The sequence below is a fragment of the Somniosus microcephalus genome, chromosome 13, assembly GCF_052327205.1.
Source record: "Somniosus microcephalus isolate GS21.2 chromosome 13, FLI_Smic_1.0, whole genome shotgun sequence".
Classification (NCBI taxonomy): Eukaryota; Metazoa; Chordata; class Chondrichthyes; order Squaliformes; family Somniosidae; genus Somniosus; species Somniosus microcephalus.
In genome coordinates this window covers 47,714,735-47,733,658 of record NC_140999.1, presented here as the reverse complement: position 1 = coordinate 47,733,658, position 18,924 = coordinate 47,714,735, and the positions used below count along the sequence as shown (strand labels likewise).

General features: G+C 44.2%; 1 protein-coding gene across 1 annotated transcript in view; it reads right to left on the bottom strand.

Moving 5' to 3' along the window:
- Positions 1 to 295: 295 nt before the first annotated feature.
- LOC147108294 (semaphorin-6B-like) overlaps positions 296 to 18,924 on the bottom strand; it is a 789,919-nt gene continuing 771,290 nt past the window's right edge. The window contains exon 18 of the mRNA XM_086004876.1: positions 296 to 9,514. Within this exon, the coding sequence (XP_085861002.1) occupies positions 8,502 to 9,514 (1,013 nt within the window). The 3' untranslated portion in view covers positions 296 to 8,501. The remainder of the gene's footprint in view (positions 9,515 to 18,924) is intronic.

Sequence of the window (18,924 nt, the reverse complement as noted above, 5' to 3'; positions counted from 1 at the left end):
TCTTATGGGATGGCTAAAGGGGCAAATATCCTATATATATATATCCTATACATCCTACAGTTATTAAACAAAATAATAAACTGACGGGATAAAGCACAGACTTTTACAGGGTGAAGTGTTGGTCTTCACTTATACAAGGACTAAAACAAACTGGGAATTGCATAGATATCTGTAATACACCTCCGAGCACTCTACAGGGCAGTACTGAATTAGTGTTGTAACACTACTCTATTAGCCCACACGCTTTTACTATCCTGTAACATCAGAACGGTGCACAAGAATAAATGAAAGTTACAACATCTGATTTTTTTTTATTATGTAGGACCTTTATAAGCATTTTAAATTCACATTTCAGAAAGAGAACACAATATTTAGAAAAAGCCAGTGCATCTCGGTTTCAGACTTCAAAAGAGACTGGGACAGCTTTTTACAAATAAATGGGAAACAACACATTGGTGGATTTTTGCACATTACATTAATTTGGAGATGAGTCACAGCCTAGTACCTAGAATCCTAAACCGCAGAGATGGCTAGACAAATCTCTGTGCATGCAAGATCTATGTGCAGAGCTTATAAAAGGGCAATCGACACTTCCAGTGTATGCCCCATTTGTTTAATACGTTTGTGCTGCCATTTTCCCCAATATTCTAACTACCTGCCTTGTTAAAATTAATTAAACTAGAATAAAACACATAAAAATAAAACCACTCTCTTAGTCATGAGAGAGCTGTGCATTCCATTCTCGAAAGTATGATTAAGAAACGCCTAGCACCATTGCAGCTGAGAATGTCAGTTACTGTGAGTGTTGGCTACCAACCCAGTGGCTTTACTTAGGGATTTACCTGATCTAATGGCTCATGACAGGGAGAATTCCTGCTCGTGACTTTGATCAATCCAGTAAGGTTGATTGTTCATAGATTATTCTGTCAGTATGCAGTGATGATAATGGGAAGTACAGCTCCGCTGTATTTAGCTGACTCAAACAGTTAGATACTCTTCCTTTGACGGCCTGTAATGCCCATTCTGGTTTTAAATACATCAGCCCTTTCAGCGCTGAAGCTTTTTCAAAAGAATGGTTGCAGTTTCCATCAAATACATTCAACAAAAATTGCAACTTAAAACTGGGCAGAAATTCAACTCAAGGTTTGGTGCCTGAAAAACGGGCAGCCAGGAGTTGAAAGTTGTGAGACTCCTCAGTTGCCCCATTAATGCTCAAAGCCCACCTGAAGCCATATTCAGCTGGGCCTGTAAATGGGCGAGCAGCCTGCTCTTCTTTACTGTTGGAATCAGAACCATTTTGGGCGCAAGTTGAATTTTTTCTCTTGTTTTAGTTCACCAATCCGCTCCTCTCAAGACACTGAATCGTGCTGGGGTCTGGTTCCACAGGCACTGACAGCCCTCTGGAATCTCACTCAAGTGGCCACTGGTTATATGTGAGCATACACACTGAGTGTTGTCAGGCTGTTCCACCATGTAGGGGATTGGCGCTAAGCTCAATCCCAATGTTCGCACATGCACACTTTCCAGCAGGTGATCAAAGAACAGGGAGTCTGGATGATTTTTTTTCTTTTCCCTAACTTGGGGTGCACTGAGGCCAAATATAGCCTCCCAACTGCTGCCCTGGCCAAGGTCAGTGGACTCAGCACAGGTTAGGGGTCGTACCTTGGGACTGTCTGACTCAGTCCCACATCCAATGGTGCATTTACTCACTATAAGATCAGGGAGGGGGAATATTTCTTAATTGACCATATTCTCTGAATCTTCAGATTGTTTTTCAGATTTTTAATACAGGATCATTACCGTAACCTTTAAAGGGCTAAAATCCAGGCAAGCAAACTCTGTCTTTCCTGGGAGCTAATCTGATTTTTTTCCATTCCTACAATCAATATTCATGATACTATTTTTTTTCCAGAGTCTGTGTGATTTGGAAGAAATTACATTTTTAACATTTTGTGAATTTTGACCTCACAAAGTGAGGGATGTTTAGCGTTGGGGTATAGTACATTGTTTAAGGCATCAGGAATCAGCTTCAAGCACTTCTCGGTCAGGTACAGCACAGCCAGATGCAGAGTCAGCTCTCTGTAACATCCCAACAATGTGCCTTAGTTTCAACCTCCGAAGTTGCACCCACTGCTGCACCAATGCGACATTTCCCGTTTCACGCACTTGCCCTTTCCGAGTGAGATAGTATAAAGAAATGGCAGCGCAGAAGGAGGCCATTCAGTCCACTGTGCCTGTGCCAGCCTTCGCTCCACAATGGAGGTATCTACTCCAATCCCATTTCCCTTCTCTTTCTCCACACCCTTTAATAATTTTCTTCTTCAATTGTTTATCTAATTCCCCCTTAAATGCTGTGATCGATTTGGCTTCAGCCACCACTTGTAGTATTTTTTTTATTTTTTTATTTTTTTTATTTTATTTATTACCACTTGTAGTATGCTCCCTATTATTAGATTGCCAATTTAGTGTCAATTAGTTCTCAATTAGGAGGTAGTTTTGTGCTTTGGATACGTGTCGACCAGAAACTAGATTGACACTGTGGGATTCTGACAGTTAACAGAGAAGACATTTTCATTAGGCTGTGCTTTCTATGCTCTGCCCTGCGGTACATTTTGCCCAGATGCACTGTGATATGTGTTTTCCAAGTTAATACAGTTTTGGTCAGCAACAGAAAATAAGAACATCAAATTTTCCAAATGTGCATTAGTGATACTATCAGTGACTCACATGCAGGGTACTAATTCCTTAACTAAATGTATCGGCATTTATATATATTTTTGATTGGATTTAGTTTTTCAGTTGGTATATTGCACACAATGTACCCCTTTTATAGTTACTTCTTGTGAATGATGAGACGATGTGAGCACACCAGGAGTAGATTCAGACGACAAAGGAACTACACAGGCTATTGATCATAAAGGAGTTTCATTATGACAGGGTTTTACTGCATAAGCAAAAAGCAAATTATATTTTGTGTTGTTCCAGTCCCTTTATAAAAAGAGGAAACACACTGACACACAAACACACTCACACAAATGCGCACACACAGAGCTTCCCATTAGAACTGGGAGTTTTTTTTTCCTTCAAAGATCTCAACACCATCCCTCTTCCTCCAGTCGGAATATTCTGAGCTGAGGGCTTTTCTAAAACCACCATGACTACCACTCCATGATCAGCAGCAAAGAGGGGCGTTTCAAAGGAAGTAGGGTCCCCTCCATTTTTCCTCCCCAAATTGCAACACCTTGCTTCTTAGTGGCACTCCATCTAGTGGCCATAATAAGACACTCCCTCAACAAGAAGCAAGTGACAGTCTGCCCTGGGACTCACACCTGTGACCGATGGCTAGAAATCAAGTGCTAAACTACTAAAGTCCCCCTAACCCCCTCCAATATTTTGAGGGGGAAGGTGTGGTTATTATTTGTCTTGTTAGCCCACAAATTGTCCTAATAATGGGCTTTCCTTTCAAGCTAGCAGCATTTCCCATCTTTTGAAAACCAAACTAGTTACAGTACCAATATTGGCACCTCTCAGATTTGCTGGTAAAGTCCATTGCTTATTCAAATGCATTGGAGCATTGGGCATCAGACTGGATTTTCTTTCAACAGGTCTGATGTACAGTATGTGCAGACCGACCAACGAGAAAAGTGTACAGTAGGTCTAATACGGTCTGTGACAGTTATGATGTGCATCCAATTGGTGCCCAAGAAAATGGATTTGGCAGCCTTAAGGCAAACTGTATTTATTCTCCTTTGCACATCATGCACTAACAATTATAATTAAGCAAATAGGTTGAAGTAAGCTATGATTAATGACAGAACTGAACTCCCAGTTGTTTAATTAGGACCATCATGAATCTGTCATAGAATGTTAATCTTTCTCAAGTGCGATGGAGGTAAACGATGTACTATTTACAAGAGAAAGGCTGGCCCCTAAAGTCTTGCATCCAGACTTAAAGTCTCGGCCCATCTCAGAAGCAGCGCCCACAGTGTCCTGCTTGGCAGGTTTGGGCAGATTGTTCAGTTTGGCTTGGGTATGTCTACACTCCATGCCCAAAGCTAAGCCCATGTCAAAAGATTTTTTGCACAGACCCACACAAGGCATGCACAGCATCATGCAATGCAAGGAATGAGTAAGCTGGCTCGGAAGCAACACACACTTTTTGTATGATTGTTAACGATCGATTGCATATGGGACCAGGCCTGGCCAGGGTTTAAGCATCCTTCAGTCGGCCCATCAGGGTTCAAAATTAACTTCTTTTTGGGAACTCACCAGCAAATTAAATTTTGACCTAACGAAAAAAAGTTACACGTAGAAGTGTCATTATTTATTTAATTTACAGTACGAGAGAATTTCTTTATGTTGCTGTAAAGTAATTTCAAATAGTTTAAAAAAAAATCAATATGGTCGCAGCTAGTTTTAATTCCCGAGCCCATCCATTGTTAGGTAGATCCAAAATTAGGCTTCAGGACAAGTGTTTAGACTGAGTATAAGGCAGAAACACTGAGTCTGATGCAGACTTTTGTCACCAGTGAAGGAAATGATGTTGACTAAAATGGATGGGAAATAAATATTGAGCAGGAAGAATGACATATCCTTCATAGAACAGCCTGCTGGCAATGTATATATATCTCAATTACCATTCTGATGATGGTACGCTACTGCTTCTCATTCATTAGTGAAGATTTTACCCATGTCCTAATTCAGCACCACTAATGTAATGTCCTGTTTGTTCTAAGGCCTGTTTGTTTGGGTTGAAACACATTATAAATTGGGTGCTTCTTCGTCAGCCATCTTGTGGGTAGAATTGTTCTAGTTTCCCTGTAGAAAATTACCACATGGGGAACTGCAGAAGTAACATTGGCCTTAGAATAAATAGCCTAAAAGACAGCAAGGCCGTGTTGTCACTGGAGGGACGCGCTAAAGGAAAAATTGTACTTCAGCGAATACACTTTAATATTGTGCCAATACACTTCTTGTGTGATACTGTTAATTCATCAGCTTAAATTGCTCCTGTCACTGTCTCTGCCAGTGACCGACCTGCAACCACCAGTGATTCACCCTAGTGTTGTACAGCACACGACGCTCCCTCCAGACACAACCCAAGTGCAAAAAGGACAAAATCTTAATTATATGGCTGAGTTTTTCACAGTTCGAGTGGGCGTAGTATGAACATTTCATGTGCCTATCATTATGCTTCGCTGAATTTCAAATGACAACACTGAGTGAGAAATTGGTAGTAAATGTCTTCTGTTGCCTCAGTGCTCTAAAATTCCTAGATACGCCCCACCTAACGCAATAGTTTATGTGCAGTCCATAAATACATGAATACTGAGAAAGTCTTTCACAGTCGTTGCAAAATTCAACCATTACACCATCATCAAAATTATCAGTGCTTCTAAAATTGTACTTTTTTTATCTAAAATTTTATAAAATGATATTTTCTCCATGAAAAGTTTGTGCTTGCAATCTTCTACAGTAAATATAACAGGACTCTTACTGCTGCTTTCCAGGAGCCCCTGGTAATTAGATTTTGATGGGTATTGGACAGAATTGCAATGTAAAGATTGCAAAGGTTTCTATTCCCACATTGATCATTGAGTGGTTAACATGACACTACCCCTTTGAGTCATTTTAAAAAAATACTTTTTGGTCAAACTTGAACCAAATTAATTTTTAAAAAACTAACAAGCAAAGCTACGTTTCTACGCTTCATTTGATTTTAAGGGGCTGTAGTCACACAGCTCATCAAACATTAATCTTCCGAAGTTGAGCAAAATGGCCTCCCATCAGATTTAAGTCGAATTTGGACAGCTCAGTTCATTACTCTTGCTCGATGGCACTAGGTGAAACCCAGATAAATACCAAGTATTCCTAAAAAAGTACAGCATTGAAAAGGATTTTGTTTGACCCTGGAAGTAGGAAATATCCACTTGAGTTGAGGGGGGATGGCTAAGTCTGGACAAGGTTTAAAAGGAAGAAAAGATTGTCCAGAATACTTTGCTGTTTATTCAAAAAAGACATAATTTTTAAAAAAGGGTTTGGTTTATTTTTTTAATGTTGGCTCTCTGTCTGCAAGTCATTCCAGGATGCACAGGGCACCTCCGAGTCAGTAACATCAGCAGAGCAGCCAAGATTCAAGGAGGTTGGCTGGGCCCGTTTCCGTGTTGTAATTTTTACGTAATGTAAAATCAATAAGGCGGAAATCCGCTGAGGTAAGAAAATTCAAAGTCAGCTTTATAATTCTGCACTTTTTGGTTAGATGACAAAAAATGACTTTCCTTCGAGTTTCTTTCCACGTTAAAAGATGGGTCGGATTTGTGCTTTTTCCCTTTGTTAGTGAAACTACGCTCAGTCTAAATCATGAAATAAGGAGCCCATTTGTCATCTGATAATGGAATTACCATCAAGGTCGCAGGATAACAATTGGTATTTCTGGCACTTTTTACAATCTACTTAGGTTTTTGTTTAATATTAATGTTCGGTAACCCCCCCTGGCTCAACACCTTTCACACTTTAGTGGATAAGTATTATTTTTATTAGGCTACAGTAGGCATGAACATGTAATTTAGATTTGTGTGTTCTGTAAGGTGATAAGTATTATCCAAAATGGATTAACATCGTGGATATGGTGTAATAGCATTTAATCAGTTATGTGCTAGGACACGAGCAAGCCTAATACTCATGCTGGTGACTTATTTAGTAAAGACCTTAAGAGCCAGGGTTTAATTCTTAATCTGTGGTGAGGTACCTGCCTCAATTGAGGGGCCAGTAGAGAACACTACAAATGGCTTCAGTGCCCCAGGTTGAGGGAGAACAATCAGCAATTCAGTATTCGGTGACTGTTGCTAGCAAGTGTATGTTTCTGGAATTTAGGTTCAGAAGAAAACTGGGCTCACCTGTGGTGCCTCCCTGGCCTTCAATGGTCAAACAGCCTGCATTCATTGGCCAATACAGGATGACTACTGGCACCTATGAAACTAAACAGTATCACTGCTTTCAGCAGAAGAGGAGAGCAAAAATTTGGAGGAAATGTCTTAATTAATATTTGAAGGAAAATTTCAGGGAGGTGGGATCCTGCCCAAATCTACCCTCTAGACTACTAAAAGGTCCTATCGCAAATCAGAGAGATTTGGTGGGTTGTTCATCTATCCTTTCTGTTTATTGGTGGTGAGGAAAGGTGGTGAGGAACTATCAAGATAGAAGGGGCAAATTAAGAGGCAATATGAAAAAGTTACCATATTGGTACAATTTTAAAGTGGGTGCAGGAACAGAGAGACCTGGGGTGTACGTACAAATCTTTGAAGAGGGCAGGACATGTTGAGAAGGCTGTTAAAAAGGCATACGAGATCTGTGGCTTTATAGAGTAACAAAAGAAAGGAAGTTATGCTAAACCTTTATAAAACACTGGTTAGGCCTCAGCTGGAGTATTGTGGTCAATTCTGGGCACCACACTTTATGAAGGATGTCAAGGCCTTCGAGAAGGTGCAGAGGAGATTTAATAGAATGGTACCAGGGATGTGTGACTTCAATTATGTGGAGAGACTAGAGGAGCTGGACTTGTTCTCTTTGGAACAGAGAAGGTTATGGGGAAATTTGATAGAATGTTCAAAATCGTGAAGGGTTTTGGTTGAGTAAATAAGGAGAAACTGTTTCCAGTGGGTCGATAACCAGGGGACACAGATTTAAGGTTACTGGCAAAAGAACCCGAGGTGACATGAGGAAAAATAAATTACGCAGCAAATTGTTGTGATCTGGAGTGCACTGCTTGAAAGAGTGGTGGAAGCAGATTCAATAGTAACTTTAAAAAAGGAATTGGATATATACTTGAAGGGGAAAAGTTTGGAGGACTATGGGGAAAGAGCAAAGGAGTGGGACTAATTGAAAAGCTCTTTCAATGAGCCAGCACAGGCATGATGATCCGAATGGCCTCCAGTGCTGTATCATTCTATGATTCTGTGGTATTGACCCTTGTATACTTGTATACTTGAAAGAATACATTGTCATAAATCTAAACTGAAATTAAGCCCAATGAAACGATAGATCATGCTGAATTCATTTCAGCAATGATATACGATAACAGTAAATTAACTTTATAAACTCATATTATGGAGTCTAATGATTTTCTGAAGTGCACAGTCAGTATTTTGTGCAGCTGCATTTTGTTTTATTAGATTATCAGTAATAAAAATCTTGCTGTGAAAAATTGCTAATTAAAATTCCTGGATAATTTTTCCCTTCATTATCATGGCTCCTGAAAAGTTAGCAGTAAAGAGAAATCCAGTAAGATTCCTCAGTAATTTTCTCCCCTACACTCCTTCTGAAGCTCATGTATTTTTTTTGCAAAGGAAACAAATCCTTAATTTTGAGGACAGGCCTTTGTTGTCTAAGGAGCGCTGTTGTCTCCACACCCAGTTTTACTCCAGTATTTTAACTTTCATTTTTAAATAGTTGTCCCACATTTTCACAAAGATTAATGAAGAGATAGGAAAGCACAATGTGTCTCATTTTGCTGAAGGTGTCCTTTCAACGCCTGACTTTTTTGGTGGTTTGAAGCCTGCGAGGTCAGGTTGCCCGGTGACAGATTGGACTGGTTGATGGAGATGTACATGGTGTACAGGCACTGGGTCCTTTCTCTGCAGAGCTGTAGAACTTTCCCCTCTGTTAAAAGTTTGATTCCTTGCATGTTGTGAGGGGATGGGTGCGTTTGCCTTCTCATAATTCCACTGTGTGGAACAAGTTGGATCATCCCCAATATAGTCTTGTGGCAATATGGGTGTTGATGCACCCCTTTTTCTTTTGGGGCTGTTATGAGGAGATACTGAATATTCCACAAAAGCATGGCTACCTCCATTGCCACCCAAGGACGACCTATAGTGAGAACCTGGGTTCTCAAGCTGTTCCCTCATACCGTGTGAAAGATAATGGTTGTCCATGACGTCTTTACTGTCACTCATCAGCTCCTGATCCCGCTGAAAGGAATGGCGGGAAGTTGGAATGACCCGCATGTTGCCAAGGTGATGGGACATTGCTTGATGTGTGGAGTCAACAAGGATCATCGGTGATCCTGCGCATGGTTGATCTCTTAGGCTTGCATTTATCAGGTTCTGCTCCCACTCACAGCTTCTGATGCCCGTACTGCGTTTCTGCTGCAATGGTGTCTGTTCTGGTGTTGGTAAAACTGTCGAGTCAAGATGATGCTGGCTGGTTTTGATCAAGCTCTTCGACCAACCGTTCTGCATCAGAGGAGCAAGCAGGGTTTCTGGCTGTCCTCTGGACCGGCGCTCTACCATGCCCCCCAGTTTGGTTACACTGACCACAGACTCACTGTGAGAAAGGATGGTTTCCTTGTCTTTTCTCCTTGCTGTATCTTTTTTGTCCCGATGGCCAATGAACCAACAGACGCTGAATCCGGAGATAACTGCTCCTATCACAAAGGCAGCGATGGCTGATATCACAAGGAGGTTGACGGAAACCAGACCATTGGGCTCCTCAACAAAACTTTCATGTATCAGGCCTATAGTGGGAACAAGCATATACAAATTAAGAAGCAGTAAACATTACATTGATTGACCTACAAAGAAGTTGGGCAACAGTAATCATAATGTATTTTTGTCCTTCCCCTCAATGACATTCTCTAGTTTTCTACTTCATCTCTTGGTGACAGTGCTAAATGCACCACAGATTTTAATTAGCTCAGTTTTGTTATGCTTTATCGTATCATGCTTACAAAGCACCTCAACCCCACTCTCACAAATACACTTCCTCCTGTATTACTATGTTGTTTCCATTTCAATCTTCTGCTCTAGCTGTACATGCATCACTGTAAATGTCTGCCCTCTGCATCACTCTTTTGAAATCATTACACCATCTCTTACCCCAATTCATTCTTCCCCAGAACCTCAAAACTGTGGAACTTCTCACCTCCCTCAGACTTCCCTTCCCCCTTTAATCTGTAGGTTTTTAAAAATCATTCTTGATGACTCTCAACTCTTGGACGAGGTCATTTATGGGCACCCTTTAGAAATTTGCCATTCCGAAAACACTCTTTTAAACTGAATCTTTGCCAGGTTCTTGTGGGGCCGGATTTCTGCTCCTGGTGTATCGGCTTTACCAGCATGTTTTGCTCAGTGCATTTCGCCCTGCCTACGCACAGAGGCGACTTTGCCGGGTTTTCCGCTTGTCTGCTCCTTTAAATGAAACGTGAATTGGGAGCACCGAGGTCAGGGTTTCCCGGGCAGGAACAGAAATGTGCTGGTGCAGCTTTGTAAAGTGTCACCTGCACTTTCTTATTGGGGGCAGAGTTTAAAATGAGGTATTTGATGCTGTGCTTTGTGTTGACTTCAGTGGAAATAAAAATCGGGAGAGATGTGAAACGGGCTGCTGATTGGCCATCACCCGTTTTACACACTCGCACCAAGTCAAGATCTACCTCACTGACTCTAATCCTGAGTTTCGGCTCCCTCTCCACCCAGTGTGATCCACGGGAGAAGCATCTCAGCCCCTATGATTCTATGTCCTCAGCCCAAAGTTCTGGTTGCACATCAAAGCAGACCTGGTAGTGGTTCGATTACTGCAGTCACTGCAAAGTAACATTTCTAAAGTTCTTAAGTGGGCTACTGGACTACCATAGTCGCCTGAGGAATTTTTCTGCCTTTCTGGAGGTGCTGGGATATCACAACCATCTGCAGTCCTCTAGTACTTTGATAGTAGACATTCAACAACAGCAACAACTTGTATTTATATAGCGCCTTTAATGTAGTAAAACGTCCCAAGGCGCTGCACAGGAGTGTTGTAAGACAAAAGTTTTGACACCGAGCCACAAAGATAAATTAGGACAGGTGACCAAAAGATTGGTCAAAGAGGGAGGTTTTAAGGAGCATCTTAAAGGAGGAAAGAGAGGTAGCGAAGTGGAGAGGTTTAGGCAGGGAATTCCAGAGCTTAGGGCTTAGGCAACAGAACATGTGAGTCACATGTGAGTCTAGACAGAGTATCAACAAGCTCTTCTACCGCGAGGATATTACAGCTGAGCACGATCCTGTCCTCAGCCAATGTCCACATCCGTGTACTTTCCAGCAGGAGTGACTAGCCAGCGATCAGGAGTGAGAGCTCTGGTTGATGGCTCTCCTCCCTAGCTCAGAGGCACTGAGGCCAATTGTAGTAGATCAGTTGATGCCTGGCTGACATGAGCTGACTCAGTACAGACTGGGGATTAAACCTGGGACCATCTGGCTTTACTGTTTAATACTAGTGGCGCCTGCACCCATTGGACCACAGTCCATCAGGGAGTTATTGCATTTTACTTTTAATCTTCTTAATAGTAGCAGGGTGATCATGGGACAGATTTCCCTGATTTGAGAGCAACCTGAAGTCGGCAGTATTCCTAGGGTCTGTTAGGCACTGTATCGTTGTCTCAAACTGGTATCTGCAGGGGTTGAATCAGACACGTTCACGTCAAGACCGCTGTTAATCTCCCTTTGTAACTAACTATGGGAAGAGACCAAATCTGACAGTACACACTGAGGCCGCTACGGAAGACTGGTATCTGTATTAAGCAATACTCTACAAATTACACTTGCCTTTCATTTAAAGTCCATCGCTTCCCCCTTGTATTCTTATAAATCTATCTGTAACCTATAATCTATAAAATTAATTAGTGTTTTGTAGCATGGTTCTGTGAGGCGAACATTACTTAACAGGTTACTTGCATTAAACTTCTTTGGCCCTTCCATGAATCAGGCAAGAAAAAAAGATTTTTTTTGTTATTGAAAGCTATATTGATTTGACTTTTTAAGCTAACAACTGTGTAAGCTTAACTTTCATTAACAGAAGTTTAATTAGCTCTATTCCCCTGGGTATAGTTCAGTTCTTTTAATCACTAGATCAAAAGTAGCAGGTACATGAATTATTGAGCAGAGGGACCAGCTTATTTCCCTTTTAATCTTCTCCATGCCTCTCCTGATGCACCGACTCATTCTGGGGTAGGAACAGGAATAGGCCTTTCAGCCCCTCGAGTCTGTTCCACAATTCAACTAGATCATGGCTGATCTGTACCCCAACTCCATCTACCTGCCTTGGTTCCGGAACCCTTAATACCTTTGCCCCACAAAAACCTAGCAATCTCAATTTTGATATTTTCAATTTACCCCCAGCCTCAACAGCTTTTTTGGGGGGATGCTGAGTATTTCCAGCATTTTCAGCTTTTTTGGGGAGATAGTTCCAGCTTTCTCCTGGGTACCGTCCATTCCAGTCAGCAGTCCTCATCCAACTGCCCGTTCCTCCATGTGGGAGCCTGGACAGTGAGTGTTGACAGGCCATGGGGAGTGTTACAGTGGCTACTGAATAGTGATGAGGAGCGGGAACAGAGGTTTTGTTTTCTCTTCCTCTGTGCTGGGGCACTGAGGCAACTATAGTGTCCCTACTACCGCACTGGCTCAGATCGGTTAGCTCAGCACAGAGTGAAACTGAGATCTTCATGCACTGCGTGGTTCAGTTCAGGTACCACAGGGCCCATAATGCTCCCAATATTGATCCAACCTGTGTAGTTCCCTCCCCGCCACCCCCAATCCCCAGGTACCCTTGCGCAGGGTCAACTTCAACATCTTTGGATTCCAGCTCTTTAAAGGTCCTGCGGCTGGTGGACTGGATCGACTCGTGGACTTTGACCAATTTAGCAGTTCTCCAAGCTTGGGAATTTTAAAGAGATGAAACTTTCAAGGGAGCAAATAGGAGGAAGGCGAGAAAGAAGGGGAAGAGAATGAGAGGAGGAAAGCGAGGAAAAGATGAGTGGGAAAGGAGGGTCGAGGATAAGGAAAGAATTAGGGAGGGGATCAGGGAGGAAAGGAGGGGGAATGAGGCACTGTGCATGGGGTCTAATTTTTGGAGTCTTGCTCTTTGGGGTTCTTGTTTTACGTGTGTGGAGGGGTTGCTTTTTTGTAGATGATGGGCTCACGTCTTTTTGTATAGGCTTCCTACTTTTTGATTATGGGGGCCTCACCTTTGGCAGTCTCACTTTTTGTCTGCACGTGGGTCTTACTTTTTGTGTGTGAAGAGGCCTCGTTGTTTTGTGAATAGAAATATTACAAATTTCGGGTCTACCTTAGATATTGTCTCATTTATAATGGAGCAGGCTACTACCATAGGTGGTCTGTGTTTTACATTCAGGACTGTGTCCGTACTACCCAATATTTAACTGTATTGTAACATAACCCTGGAGCTCCTTATGATGTGAACTGGGGTTGAATTTCCTCAAGGGTTCCCCGCTCTCCCGCTGTAACGGTGCAGAAGAGCAGCACAAACCCCGGAGAGACGGCGTAAACGCCAGGTTAACGCTGTGTCTTCAGGGTTTCCTTCAAAGTTACGGTGGGAGATCAGGAACATCCTCCTCAGAAATTCCAGGCGCGCGTCTCTTGCACGTGCCTTTAACGTTCCATTAGACCTTTCGCTAGTGGACTGAGAAGTGCTTAGTGGGACAAGGCTAGATGCGAATCGTTAAGCTACTTTTTATCCCCAGACAGTAAACGTACTGAGTAACAGTCAAAGCAAATTCCACTTGCTTCACTCGACTTCACTTCTCTCCTCAAAATATGGGCGAAAATAATAGCCCTCACATCCTGTCCCTTTGCTAACCTGACTTATTTGCTTTTGGCATTACCATTCTTTTTAGACGACTTATGACTGCAAACACTGACCTACTGCATTTGAGCTTCCAGCTTCTGGTATGCCTCGCAGCCTCTTGTTTAAAACTTGACTGCCCTTTGTCCTTTTGTCTCCATGTTCATAGCCAGGGGGAGTGCCTACCAACAAGACCAGCTGTTTCTCCACCCTCTCCCCTTAGCGCGTGGGTTGAAAGAAAATATCTCCCACTAATTTCAAAATGAATCGGCGCTATGCTGACTAATGGGCCTAAGATGAGATAATTGACTCTTATATTATCATACTGTGAGATGCAGCTTTCTACAAACTGATTCGACTGGTTTTAATACACATCTTCAATGCCTGCAGCCTGTGGCTTTTTAAAAAAAAAGTGCAAATTCACTTTTTTAAAACTCAACATTTGAAGATGAATAAAAACAGAAAATGCTGGAAACACTCAGCAGGTCAGGCAGCACCTGTGGAGAGAGAAACAGTTAATGTTTCAGGTTGATGACCTTTCATCAGAACACTTGAACATAACTCAATTCCAAAATCCCTTCCATGAAAAAAGATGAAAAATCCTGAAACATGAGTAAAAGGTACTGCATTTTGTGCATAGGGGTCTCAATTTTGTGCTTTTGGGGAGATCTCACTTTTTTGGGATTCTCACATTTTTATGGACGTGGACCTTATTATTTTGTGTGTATGAGGGTCTTGCCTTACTGTAAAATCATATGCAGCTTACTCGCTGGATTTGACAGTTGTTTCCGACAACAGGCTGGATAATAGGTTCTGATGAAAGGTCATCAACATGAAACGTTGGGCTGGAGTTTCCCAGCGGAGGCGGGATGGCGGCGGGAGAGCTGGTTGGCGGGTTCCGGTCCCGCACCCGTCTGCAGCCACTCTCTGAAAAAGATTTTCCGTAGATTGGCCTTGTTAAGCCCGCCCTGCGGGGTTCCCGGCCAATTAACAGGAAACGGGTCTGATGCCATCATTTGATGACACGTCATCAGCCGGTTTCCTTAAAGGGACCACGGCCACATTGATTTTGATAGTTGTTCTGTCAGTGTTCTGCAGCATTGAGGTGTTGCAAACACTGACAAGCACTGCACAAAGGTACACGTCTGCACCCAGGCTCACACATGACTCCCTCCATATGCTTATGGAGGGAGTCACAGCAAGCAGGGAGATTCTCTTCCCTTCCCATGGGCGGAAGAGACCGCCCCAGGAGATCAACATAGCCTGGTTGCACATTGCACAGGAGGACACAAGCAGGGATGTCATCAGGAGTGCCAGGCTGCAGTGGCACCAACCTTTCAATGATCTCAGTGGATCATGAAATGTTACTGCAAAGCCACAATCAAACTCAACCTGCTGTGCCACTCATCGCATCCACATCACTCTGCCTTCCCTACCCTACTCCTGCACATCCTTACACCAACTTACCTTGCACCTCAAACCACCCTCTCTATCTACATTATCACTTCCCCATCTCACTAGCCACCCCTCACACTCACCCTCACCCTATTGCAAGCATACCAACTAACAACACGCAAGGGTAGGCACTTGAGAGGTTTAGCCAATGTTCATGTGAAGTTTCTTGTAATGTGTTGTCAAACATTGAAATCTATATTTTCAACACTTCACCTTATTGTACAGATCTGTGCGCACCTTGAGAAGTGTCTTACTGAGTTCCAGTGAATGCTCAGACATAACTATAGCGGTGGGGCGGGGGGGGGGGTGAGGGGGGAGTTATGTCTGAGCATGGAATGGCTTGGACATTAAAGGGATGCTTCATGGTGCTGGTGAGGGATGGTGTCAACCTGGCGCATCAAGTGGCAGCCAAGGTTAACAGCATCAAGTGAAGTAAATCTGGCCATGGTGATGCCATCGCTGGCCTCCCAGGCAACAATGTTGTCAGGGGCTGATGCCCTGTGCAGCATCAGGTGATGGTGGAGAAGGTTGGTGATGTTGTTGGTGATGTTGGTGTGCCTGATGATGTTGGTGTTGGGGCTGATAGTGAATGGATTCAGAGGACCAAGGTGTGATTGTTTCAAAGGCACCGATGTTGCTGGAATAGATGTCAGTTGCAGTTGAGATGACAGAAGCGATCTGTCAGTGGTGAGAGATGTTTTTCAAATGAGGTGGCACTGGATATACAGTTGGTTCTAAACACTTGCAAGCTAAAGAAATCTTGAATACAAAAAGAAAATACTGCAGATGCTGGAAATCTGAAATAAAAACAGAAAATGCTGGAGATACTCAGCAGGTCAGACAGCATCTGTGAAGAGAGAAACAGAGTTAACATTTCAGGTCAATGACCCTTCATCAGAACTGGAAAAAAGCAGGAAATGGAACAGATTTTTAAGCAAGTGTGGGAGCTGGGAAAGGGGGGAGGGGGATGAAAGAACAAAAGGGAAGGTCTGTGATAGGATAGAAGGCAATAGAGGTTAAGAGACATTAAGAGACATTCAAGGCAAAAGGAGATGGTAATGGGACAGGTTAAGAAACAAAAGATGGCTCAAGATGAAGTGTAAATTGCGCTGGCAGAATGAACGACAGCTGCCAAGTGGGAGAGAAGAAAAGAAAACACAAACAAAAAAAAGTGTGCAAAATAAATATGATAGGGGCCAGGTTATGATCTGAAATTGTTGAACTCTATGTTGAGTCCAGAAGGCTGTAAAGTGCCTAATCGAAAGATGAGGTGCTGTTCCTCGAGCTTACGTTGAGCTTCAGTAGAACAATGCAAGAGGCCGAGGACGGTGAGGTCTGAGTGGAGCGGAGAATGAAAGTGACAGGTGACCAGAAGCTCGGGGTCCCCCTTATGGACTGAACGGAGGTGTTCCGCAAAGCGGTCACCCAATCTGCATTTGGTCTCCCCAATGTAGAGGAGACCGCATCGTGAGCAGCGAATACAGTATACTGTACTAAATTGCAAGAAGTACAAGTAAATTGCTGTTTCACCTGGAAGGGGTGTTTGGGGCTCTGGACAGTGGGAAGGGGGATGGTATAAGGGCATGTGTTGCATCTCCTGTGCTTGCACGGGAAGGTGTCTTCCTTTTTCCTCAACCGAGGATTTCCCTCTACTGTGGTTGACATGGCCCTTGACCGTGTCCGTTCTATCTCCCGCACTTCTGCCCTCACCCCTGCCCCTTCCTCCCGGAACCACGATAGGGTTCCCCTTGTCCTCACCTTTCACCCCACCAGCCTCCACATTCAACGGATCATCCTCCGCCATTTCTGCCACCTCCAGCGTGATCCCACCACCAAACACATCTTCCCCTCACCTCCCCTTTCAGCATTCCGAAGGGACCGCTCCCTCCGTGACACCCTGGTCCATTCCTCTATCACACCCAACACCCCTTCCCCTGGCACCTTCCCGTGCAAGCGCAGGAGATGCAACACCTGCCCATATACCTCCCCCCTTCCCACTGTCCAGGGCCCCAAACACCCCTTCCAGGTGAAACAGCGATTTACTTGTACTTCTTGCAATCTAGTACACTGTATTCGCTGCTCACGATGCGGTCTCCTCTACATTGGGGAGACCAAACGCAGATTGGGTGACTGCTTTGCGGAACACCTCCATTCAGTCCGTAAGGGGGATCCCGAGCTTCCGGTCGCCTGTAATTTTAATTCACCGTTCCACTCCCACTCAGACCTCACCGTCCTCGGCCTCTTGCATTGTTCCACATAAGCTCAGCGTAAGCTCGAGGAACAGCACCTCATCTTTTGATGAAGCACTTTACAGCCTTCTGGACTCAACATAGAGTTCAACAATTTCAGCTTATAACCTTGGCCCCCATCATATATAATTTTTTTCCACACTTTTTTTTTGTTTGTGTTTTCTTTTCTTCTCTCCCACTTGACAGCTGTCTTTCATTCTGCCAGCGCAATTTACACTTCATCTAGAGTCATCTTTTGTTTCTTACCCTGTCCCATTACCATCTCCTTTTGCCTTGAATGTCTCTTAATGTCTCTTAACCTCTCCTGCCTTGTATCCTATCACAGACCTTCCCTTTTGTTCTTTCATCCCCTCTCCCCCTTTCCCAGCTCCCACACTTGCTTAAAAATCTGTTCCATTTCCTGCTTTGTTCCAGTTCTGATGAAAGGTCATTGACCTGAAATGTTAACTCTGTTTCTCTCTTCACAGATGCTGCCTGACCTGCTGAGTCTCTCCAGCATTTTCTGTTTTTATTAAAGAAATCTCTAGGGCCTAGAAATTCACTAGCCTTAGCGCCGCTTTTGAGGCGCTAGAGGGACTAGCGCCAGAGTTATGGCCAGTTGAAAAATTCCCTGGGGCCCTAAAGCGGCGTTGCACCGGTAGCGCTGCGCCGGCACCGATGACGTCATCGGTGTGCGCAGCGTCCCGGTTGCCATGCCGACGGGCCCCAGAGCCGAAATTCAGTTGCGGCCGCCTCGCCCGTGGCAGCCGCAACTAAGACTCTGGCAACAGAGTCCAACATGTGTTTGCGCCGGCGCATTAAAGGCCCCGCGGCGGCCGGCCGCTTTCCCGCCAGCCGCCTGCCCGCAGCTCCCTCCCCGGACTTCTCCCCCCCCCCCTCCGGAACAGATGCAAGCCCGGCACTTGTCCGAGGTGCCGGGCTCATTTTTAAACAGATTTGCGCGGGCCGCGGCCGGGTGCAGGCAGCTCCTCCTTAACGGAAGGAGGAGGCCTGCACTTCCCCAGCCTGCCGCACCGCATCGGGTGCCGCAGCGCCGGAATTGCGGCGCTAAACGGCAGTTAGCGCCCTTTTCCAGGCGCTAAGACCCTTCAGTAGCGCCGGCAGCCGTTTGGGCTCGGCGCTACTGAATTTTTGGCGCGCGCAGGGGGACTTAGCGCTGGCACTAACTTCCGGTGCTAAAGCCCTGGCTAAGCCAAAACCCAATTTCTAGGCCTATATGTCTTACAAATGCAGTAACCAACAGTTTCTGAGCTTTGAAACTGAACAGCTGCAACATGGTATCCTTTATACCACTTCTGCAGCTGTCAGCTTATCAGATAAATCAAAGCAGAGTCAACTCACGACAGGTTGAGCTGGCGTTTTCCCTGAGCAGTGGGTAACCCATGGGGGAGCGGGTAAAATTACAAGGTAGGCTCAAAATAGCATTAAATTGGCTGTTAACAAGCTATTTAATTAGCTCAATTGTCTCCCCCGCCGCTTGGTGTCGAGTCAGTTCTGCGCAGACAGAGCCGACACCTGGGAGACTCGCGTGGAGGCGGGTTGACAGCGGGTTTCTTACCCGCTGTCCATCTTTGCTATTTTGACAGCGGGCCTGCCTCCAAACCCGCCC